The sequence below is a fragment of the Perkinsus marinus genome (assembly GCF_000006405.1).
Source record: "Perkinsus marinus ATCC 50983 genomic scaffold scf_1104296947766, whole genome shotgun sequence".
Classification (NCBI taxonomy): Eukaryota; Perkinsozoa; order Perkinsida; family Perkinsidae; genus Perkinsus; species Perkinsus marinus.
In genome coordinates, this window is record NW_003210480.1 from 120266 (window position 1) to 130180 (window position 9915).

The 9915-nt window shown below is 45.2% G+C and overlaps 3 protein-coding genes across 3 annotated transcripts in view; 1 reads left to right on the plus strand and 2 right to left on the minus strand.

Annotated features, from left to right (window-relative positions):
* The window catches only part of Pmar_PMAR029618 (cortactin-binding protein, putative), a gene marked incomplete at both ends in the record, with an annotated part of 3837 nt that extends 1932 nt beyond the window's left edge, over positions 1-1905 (minus strand). Inside the window, 4 exons of the mRNA XM_002779157.1 lie at positions 425-640; positions 1142-1327; positions 1637-1749; positions 1797-1905. Of these exons, the coding sequence (XP_002779203.1) occupies positions 425-640; positions 1142-1327; positions 1637-1749; positions 1797-1905 (624 nt within the window). The remainder of the gene's footprint in view (positions 1-424; positions 641-1141; positions 1328-1636; positions 1750-1796) is intronic.
* A 1279-nt stretch (positions 1906-3184) lies between these two features.
* Positions 3185-5671, minus strand: Pmar_PMAR029619 (voltage and ligand gated potassium channel, putative; the record flags this gene model as incomplete). The annotated part of the gene is made up of 8 exons (XM_002779158.1): positions 3185-3326; positions 3616-3726; positions 3782-3910; positions 3959-4095; positions 4428-4683; positions 4823-4971; positions 5431-5525; positions 5599-5671. 8 exons carry the CDS (start codon positions 5669-5671, stop codon positions 3185-3187), a joined length of 1092 nt encoding a protein of 363 aa, XP_002779204.1.
* A 3715-nt stretch (positions 5672-9386) lies between these two features.
* On the plus strand, positions 9387-9710 carry Pmar_PMAR029620 (conserved hypothetical protein; the record flags this gene model as incomplete). Its single annotated transcript, XM_002779159.1, has 2 exons — positions 9387-9538; positions 9588-9710. Coding segments are annotated over 2 exons (275 nt in total), but the record flags the coding sequence as incomplete, so codon positions are not given.
* Positions 9711-9915: the final 205 nt, after the last annotated feature.

Below are 9915 nucleotides of genomic sequence, written 5' to 3' on the forward strand. Positions count from 1 at the left end.
AGTCAGTTTCCCATGTAAATGTCATCATCACATTAGCAACATTTTCTTCCATTGTTATCAATCCCTACGAGGGACGTTATCTCTCAAAGCCGAATAGATCTCTATCAGAGTAAACTGTACACCCAACTGCTGTTTTCATAAAAAGTTGAAAAATTCTCTTCATTTTTGGTGTCCTAGTTATCTAGTTTCTAATACAATCCCTTTAATTGTTAAATTTAATTTTATTATAGACATCTCTAAATTTACCACTGACATTCACCATTGGAGTTTCACCCGTTTTACGTGAAGTGGCGTAAAACACAGTGAGAACGCGATATTCAAACTATGCAGTAGTCGTGATGAAATATATTTTTCACTACTGTTTTTCATCATATCACTAGGGTGGCCGTGAAACTCCATTGAATTACTCGACCACGCAGCCCACCTCGTATCGAATCAGTAGGGAAGCCTTCAGAATAGGCGCCAACGGATCCAGCACTGGTCCTCGCGTGAGCAACCTCATCGCAGCCAGACGATTGTTGTCCTCCTCCTCTTCCTCCATTATCAACAGATTCGTGTGTCTTGCCAGAATAGCGACCGCTGCTGTGTTCCCCGATTGGACGCACATTTGCAGGGGAGCTTGCCGATCAGTTGACATGCGCTGAAATGATCAAAAACATGAAACACGGAAGGATATAAGCAGTACAGGAATATATGTTGGGTTTCCTTAACTGAGCTCGTAGGTTTCCTCACTATTTTATGAAAAATCACACGATTTTGGGTATAAGTATACAAAACTTCCTCAAAGTTCCCATATTCCTAGCAACACGTGTAGTTGACCATGTGCATATATATTCCCACACTGGATATAAGTCTTCTGCAATGTAGTTATTGTGCTATTTTATTATGTTATATTATATTCTGCTATGCACTATTATTCCTCATGTAGTAGTATACATCTATGCACTATAAAGGTAGTATGCACAGTTTTTGCGAAAATCTCTCGAAAACAGGTATATCAACATTTACAACTAATCAACGAGTATATAACAACACTTCCTCACTGCGAGAATGGCAATTTCAATGCAAAAAAAATTCACAAAATATACAAAAATCAACGAAATGCGACTATCGAGAGAGGACATACGATACCGCAACCTACACTGCCATATACTGCCGATTCCTCTCTGTCAATCTGATCCACCGACGAGTTGGAGCCCATGTCCTCACCCAAGCGGACCTGCCCGCCTCGATTCCAGATCTGCCGTCCTAGTGCTGCCACAGCATCGGCCGCATTGCTCGGGCCGATTGCCGTGCTATCCCCCTCTGGTTTTAGGAAAAAGTTCACCTATAAAATATAATAAACTCTGTTATTTTTACCTAGTGAGAGAACATATTTCACGACTACTGCATGTCACCGCGAATATCGAGTTTTACGCTACTTTCCGTAAAACGGGTGGTGAAACTCCAATGATAACGTAAAATTCAAACACCCATGAAGCTTCAATAGAGTTTCACCACCCTAGTGATATAAAAAACACCAGTGAAAAACATAATTTCACGACTTCTGCATAGTGCGAATATCGCGTTTTTCACCGAGTTTTACGCCCCTTCCCGTAAAACGGGTTGTGAAACTCCAATATCTCCTTCCCCTCACATTAGTCCCAAAGCCCACAAGCAGTAGAAGAACTTCAACGTTTCCACGCAGTGATGGTTCGCATATAATATGACGGTTATTCTCATCAACCGAATTTGGCGACGCTCCGTCAACTGACAGGGAAAATGTGAATAGAAACAAAATCATTTCCAAAGCTTACTTAGTAATTCTCTAATTCGTTTGCTTTTCTCGGGAGCATTCTCGCCACCAATATCTTCCATTGCAACGCAGAGGCATTTGTCCAGATAAGGTCCATGCAAATCGGGCATCGCATCAACACACTCGATAAAAGACTTCCTATCCAGCTGATACACTTCGCAAAAAGTCGCGCATACGGCGATTTCCGGCCAGGTATAATCGTCCACAAACAGGGCTTTTTCACCCACATAATCGCCGGGCTCCAGCGCCATCAGCGTTTTACTAAGCCCGTATATAGAGGCTCTCCCATCACTCGCGATGGAGTTTCCAGGCCGCTCGTTGAGTGCCAAAAAAGAAGGATAAGCATTTCCAGTTTGACGACTACGTCTTAACGCCGCGGGAACTTCACCTGAAACCGTAACAGATAATATATTATAATATTTTTTTCTGGTTAACCTACATGTCCTGTCCCTCTTGCACTTTATGAGCCCCCTTACTACGAATAGCATACAATCAGCTCTATCTCCAGCGTAGAATAGCAGATCTCCCGGTGCAAAATACCTGTTGGGGTGATACGAAGAGGAACTATAGGAAACATATGAACTCGCACGATGGAGTTTTACAACGCGTTTTACGTAAAACTCTGTGAAAAAAATGCGATATTCGCGGTGATATGCAGTAGTCGTGAAATATTTTTTTCACATCACTAGGGTGAACCTCCAATGTGAAGTAACAAAGGAAGATCCATTTCATTCACACACGGTTGCCCAAATGGAATTGGCTATAATCTGTCACTTCCAAAACTCGACAAAAAAAAGTTCGCCGAGAGCTTTTCAAATGATATGTTCGAATTCCGAGTTTTCGGGTACTCTGTGAACAAGTGAATTTTAATACATAGTCTACCAAAACAGGGACAATGAGAAAGTCTGCCCGCACAACGAAAACTCATCCGCGGACGGTGTGGTAAAAATCGCACATCTGTTGGTGACAATATGAAAATTTTGGGAGGAAATTTCGGGAAATTCTTGCTGGTTTCTGTTGACTTCTAACCCGATTCTTCCATAAACTCCAATGATAAGTGAGGAAACTCATGAGCTCAGCTGAGGAAAGCGATTACATATACATTGCAGCTCTGCTCGTGGACGCATACAAACTCTTAATCGCGAGTGCGCCAGAAAACTACTTCCCATTTTAGAAACTCCACCAGATCGAGAAACGCTACCAGAATTTTTCCCGCAACACTGAGGAATTCAGTAAAACGTTGAATTTCAAATGGTATCAAATGCTCTTTCTCGATGCGTTTGAGGTTAACATTTACGCCGGAAATAAATACGGTGATCCTATACCTTAACACGGTCGTCGTCATCGTCGTCTTCACGACAAACACATTTCGAAATGAGCATAAGCTTCTCACTTGGTTAAAACGACAGAGGCAACTCGGCCGAGCTGAATATCGGTAATCTTCACGTCAAACCACTTGTAGTGTTTCAGCATCCTTCCCATCACTCCTACCAATACTCTATTACGAAGCCCATCAGATGTTCGTAGCATCCTGAGAGGGTAAAGCGACGACATACCACATGTTCAAGTGCGTCTATCGGTGTCCAGTGGACGCCTTTAAACGACTACTATTGGACCACAGTTGAATGGAGTTTCACCACCCGTTTTACGTGAAAAACGCGATAACCGCGGTGATATGCAGTAGTCGCGGAGCATGTTATTCAATACTGTTTTATATGTGAAACTTCGATGAACTATCCTTACTGCGGGCAAAAAATAATATTAATAGTATTAATTTAATACCATAAATCGCTCAACTTCTAAGCAGAATTGTTGCCTACGTGAGTAAGTCAGACTTAGCCTGCTCGTTAGCCTGGTTTTGAAAGAGCCTCTCGAGGAACCGCCGCACTTGAACTTGCACTCTGTGATCGACGTTGTTACTGTGCATGTATCTGAAAACCAAACACACTCACAGGATCACCTACTGCTACGACGTATCATCACTACTTCATCGCGGTCTTCAACCGAGCTCTGAAGTCGGCACCAACTTCATCATATGTCAAAATCAACGAACATAGTAGACCAGAAAACAATGCAAACAAATTGCCGGCTACTATTTCGCATATTATGCAAAATCTGAGAGAAAAAAGTGTTTTCAAAGGTCGTCACCGAGAGAGAGCCTACACTCTTTCGTGGTGATTCGACGCGTGGATGTCACCGTAGCCGACCGTCGTGATGGTTGATATCATAAAATACAGACAAGCCGCATACTGCTGTATTCGCGTCATGTACCACCAGTCGTCATCGACAGAGCCGAATTCCTGAGAGAAAAATGCGCTCACCAAGATTCGAACCGGGGCGGAATGATGTCTACCGTTATCCACCCCCCGGGGCCCCCCTCAGCTAAATAGCCGTCCGCTCCGACTGCCCACCATATACAGGCACCCCAATGAGCCACCAGCACCAACAGCATCACCAACTTGGAGACCCCCACGAGGAGCACCAGCACTTCACTTTCCATACGATACTCTATGTGAGTCATAACGTGATGTCGCAAGTACGCCGTTCGGCCGACAAGAACAAGTCTGAGCAGTCTCAGACAGTTACACACGAGTGACGCGCTGGGGAAAAAGAAATATGGAAACGCCCCCACGAGGTCAATGATGAACCAAGTCTTGAGGTATTGGCAGATGAGAACTCGCGGGTCCCGAACGAGTGCACCATCTTTATAGATGCCAGTGAAGCACGTCACGAGTATGTTGACAGCGAAAATGATATCTTGGAGCGGCAGAAAGTGCATCAGCTGGGATTGCTTTCGATCTTCATCGGTGAGGTAGAAGGCGAGCGAAAATGGAATCAGCGTTGCATGATACATAATACATATGGAAAGTATGAAGTCCCACGACAACCTGACGAGATGATGGTATGAAAAAAACACTAGTCAGCAGCGAATAACACGTATAACACTTTCGGGGGATATTTTCGCAAAGTGCATTTTCTTAACTTCACGTAAAACGGGTGGTGAAACTCCAACGAGGATGAGCTCACCTAGTCTGTGAATAGGGGTCAGCAACAAGATACCTAGCGCCAGTGCTAATGGCCTCGAAGGGGTCCTCCATGAGGTAGTTGACGAAGGTGCGCTGCTTCTGTCCGTCATCATTGGTGTCATCGGGAACCAACGATACCATCCTTTCCAGCTGAAAACAATGAAAACTATGAGCAGTAGATGCTTAATTTCATCGGGCAGGAGTGTGTGCAGAAACTAACAATAATTTTCTCTCATACGCATAGTCGACCCTATGCATGCTACTCAACGCTGAGATTAGATGAGCAACAACCTCATAGAAGGTGGTTTACTACGGGTGTCGGTGACGTGATGAAAATTCCGAGGAAACTATGGTGAATCCTCGTTTGTTACTGAATGCTAATGCGTATATAAGCTCCTATGATTAGCTTTGGAAACTCCTGAGCTCAGTTGAGGAAAGCGAGCATATATTCCTACTCCAACACTGCAGAAATCCTACAACTGTGGAGCTTCACCCGTTTTACGGAAAGTGGTGTAAAACTCGGTGAAAAACGCGATATTATTCGCGGTGATATGCAGTAGTCGTGAAATATGTTTTTCATATCACTAGGGTGGCACTCCATTGCCTCACCTCCTCTTGTCTTAGCCTCTTGGAACGGGACTGTCCATTGACACTAATCCTCGCCCCGACAAGACTTCCATCGCTCAGCTCTCCGCTGAGGCCATCTACCACAAGAGCAGATACTGCACGCATGCACATCCAAAGATATTCTTCCCTGTGCGCACTACTACTACTCACATAACGTCAATGTTGGGTCTTCGTTTTCCAACTCCTCCCTGTACTTGGCGGCCAACTTCTTCATATTTGCCATTTCTGACACGACCGTAGTAGTCGTCGCTCCGTCTCGATTCGCCTCGAGAGAATCTATAAAAGTAAATTATCGATTTTGTTGTTGCCATATTTCACTACCATTGATGGGAAGTATAACACCATCGTGTTCATGCTCCTTGTCAACTCCATGCTCCTGAGAAAATATCTTTAGGTTGAGCTTACAAGATACAAAATAGGTCCAACAACTGGCCATTGCCTCACCTCCTTCGCAAGTTGTATTAAAGATCCTCGAGTGCCACCGACCAACCGGCAAGTCCCCCTTGCTTCAGGTCCTCTCCTCGTCATGTGATTCGAAATACTTTTCCGTTTATCAGTGGTCTCGGTCGACCCCAATGCTTCTCCTAAGGCCAAGCTTGGTGTTATTCTGCTATCCGATCGTTTCAATGATTTCTCGCTCCGTATCGCATCTTCCTCAGCTTCTCCTTCTACCACTCCTCCCTCAACTGCGTTTACTTCTCTCGGTAGCACCCTATGCTCGGCCTCTATTCGTGGTCGTCTGCCCGGCCTGAACATCAACTGCTCCGTTCTCTGTTCAGGTGGAGCTTCTAATGGTGGTGGAGGAATCTGCACGCCTGCCCCGACGTTTCCATCCGACGAAGACGGCATTTTATTTACTCTTCGAAGTACATTCTCCCGAGCTTTCCACCAACGCGCTGCTGCTGATGTCGACTTAGAGCGAGGTTCCGAACTCGTTCGATCTACCGCAGGATCCTTACAGGGCGAGATGCTACATTTAATGGCATCTATCGACGAAGCTCTCCTCCGAAATTCCACTTTCGGATAAGACTTTCTCCCATCAGGAAGTGTCTTATCTGCAGACCCCGCACTAGCACGTCTATGGTGCGCAGCATGAGCTCGCGAGAAGATCGACTTGCGACTTTTGTGATGTCCAGCCTCTACATCCGAGTTTTCCCGTCCGTGAAAATGATGGTGAGCTCTCGTTGCAGATTCGTATGACGAGTGGATGCCGAAGTGGTTACGTATTTCTCGCAGTTGCAACGCTATAGGTGTTAATGAGGACTCCAGCAAGGCGCCAATACGGTTCTCAACGAGAGTTACGCTATCTACTGCTATAGCGTCTAGCACGTCGGCGTAAACCTAAGAGGAGTATATTATCAACTTCGTTGTATACTATTCCCTACCTCTTTTATGGTTCTAGACACCACTTTTTCTATCACTCTGGTCATCATCTGTTGTTGTAGGGTGTCTCCGCCGAGAGAAACGCTCCCTCCGATAGAGGAATGTGCGGAGCTGCTTTTACCTACTACCATGGGCTGGGGATCGACAAAGGTGAGGGGAAGGGAAAAATCCCTGTGATTTCGGGGTCGTTCAATAAACCGATTTCGAAACTCAGAATTGTTTCCAGAATTGCTTATTACACGTATAATACGATGCAAGAATCGATTCTGAATTAACCCTTCCTGCACCACCTCACTCGGAGAGGGGGAAACGGGAGAGGGGTGACCACTAGATGCGGTCGCCTCTCTCGTGCCGACGTCCTCATATGGAGTTCAATTCTAGTCCTAGCGTGGAAAGTGCGCTGTTCATGAGCGTTGAGAAATATTCAAGGACTTTCGAGTATGCAAGTTTGGTTTCACGAGAGTCGCAGGTTCGATCCGCGGCAAGGTGACTTTTCAATCATTTTTCTCCTGCGTGGCGTACAAGTAGGAAGTTCCTCAACAGTAAGGCGATTCTATATCTTGGATCACCATACGGGGAGATGAGTTCTACAGCTTGTAAGTTCCCTCGCTAAACCGTTTGAGCTGAGCTGAGTTGTAGGTTTTCTGGTAGCGAATGCTTAATGCAAGATGTGCTATCTGGTTCGAATGTGGACAATGTGCCAGCCAAATGCGGACACTTCCGTAAGCAGGCCCTTTGTAAGAGTCTGAAGGGGGCTCACACCTAGAACCTTCCCTCCGCAGCTCTGACAGTCATCGGTGATACTTGAATGCTATCAATGCTCATTCATTACGGCAAGAATCATAGCTCTCGCGTCAAGCGTGCGTTATACTCTGCCAGAGCCTTCACGACGCCCAGGGCGTTAGCCTTACAGACAACCGGAGAAACGATCGAATCCCGCGCCCTACGGTTGTTCATACTTCAGCTGGAGGTTAATCCTGAATTCCTCAGTAGTTCTCCTCCCCTTTTAATGGGCAGCTACCGTGGTGATGGAAGCTCTTCAGAGCGTCGGAGCTACTACAGTTCGGATTATGATGAGTTTGGCAGAGACCGACGAGGGTATCATGATGATGATAATAATCATCACAGGAGGGGGAGGGAGCCGGATCGAGAATGGCTGGAGAAAAGTAGTGCGGGAGGAACTTATTAGGTTAACTACATGTGTTGGTGACAATATAGGGAAATTTTTGGGGAATTTTCGCACACTTCTACCCGAAGTCGACCCATAATGAGTGAGAAAATTCCCGAGCTCAGCTGAGGAAAGGAAACTTATATTTCTCCAGCACGGGTGCACTTCCTTATTGGTTCGGTTCCATAGGGATGGAGGAGCGATGGAGTGGTCGTTCCGGGCGGGAAATAGCAGAGATGATCCTCGCTGAGGATCGAACCTGCGCCAAGAGCAAGGCCGGTCCATTACCATCGAGTGAGGAGGAAGAGGACGGCAGCGACGAGGCTCTGAAGATCGATACGAGAAGTAGTAATGGTGTGGTATGTATGTGTCGAAAAATCATATGGCTATAATGGAGTATTACGTGCAGTGGCGTGAAACTCGGTGAAAAACGCGATTTTCGCGGTGATATGCAGTAGTGGTGAAATATATTCATCACTAGTGTTTTTCGTATCACTAGGGTGGTGAAACACCAATAAGGATTCGAATGACCTGGAGGAATGGGCAATTTCAACTTTGCTGTTTTTGTATATTTTATCTGTTCCGTAGCTTCCTCGTCATAAGTGTGATTATAATCATGTTAGTGTTTGAGTGAATGATCCTTGGAGTTTCACCCGTTTTACGTGAAGTGGCGTGAAGAATGCGATATTCGCTGCGTTATGCAGTAGTCGTTTCACATCACTAGGGTGGAACTCCAGTGTAGTAGTTGTATTTTCATGTTTTCAGGATCCAAAGAAGAGAAGGAGAGGGAGGAGAGATTCCATTCTGCGGTAAGATTATTGAAATCGATCAACCGTTTCATAGGCGAGGGATATGTTGTAGTAACATTGGGACGCATAATAATGAAGTTTCACAACCCGTTTTACGTGAAGTGGCGTAAAACTCGGTGAAAAACGCGATATCCGCGGTTATATGCAGTAGTCGTGAAATATGTTTTCTCACTAGTGTTTTTATATCACGTTGTGAAACTCCAATAAAGAATATAAATAGAGCATTTATAATTTTGAAATCCATATTAGAATAGATTTATGTGTTTCACATCACTAGGGTGAATTGCTAGTGATATAAAGCTACCCTTTTATATCTATCGCATTCTTTCCTAAACGTTGTTATAGGAGTTCCACCCGTTTAACGTGAAGTGGCGTAATACTCCATGTGAAAAACGTTATATTCGCGGTATGAAGTGAATTGATAACACCTGACAAATGCCCCCGTTTCAGTAAACACTAGCAGCATTCACGTGTTTTACGCGTTATTCGCGCTCATATGCGTTTTCGCTAAGTGAATGTGGTTTTCATATCACTAGGATGAGCTCCATGTGCATATTGGGGAATATATTTCTCGCTAGGTCCAACGAGCGATGGACCCAAAGTATAAGTCGCCACGGAAACGTAGTAGATCGAGAGAAGATTCATCGGATGGGGAAAGCAGTGGTTCGGAACGTCGGCATAGTCGGCATCACCGCAAGGAGAAAAAGCGGAGGCATAAACATGAAAAAAAGTAGAGCGGAGCGATGCTGTTTCCCACAGTGGTGAAGTTGATATACTAGAGATAAGAAGAAACATCATCATCGTCGTCACCATCATCGTGAGAGGTCCGTATCGTCCAGTTCTGAAGAAGGGGAGGAGGAGGCACCTGTGGTGAAGGCTGAGCCGGACGAGGAGGATTCGGGGTAGGTATGGTAGGCGAACGAGGAGCAGTTTATCACGTGGAGGAACCTATAATGTTTTTGGGAAGAATTTCATGGAGTTTCACTCGTTTTACGCGAAGTGGCGTAAAACTGGGTGAAAAACGCGATAGTAGCGCTGATATGCAGAAGTCGTGGTATATGTTTCTGTTTCTTCGTCACGGGTGAAACTCCAATATACTTGTGAACG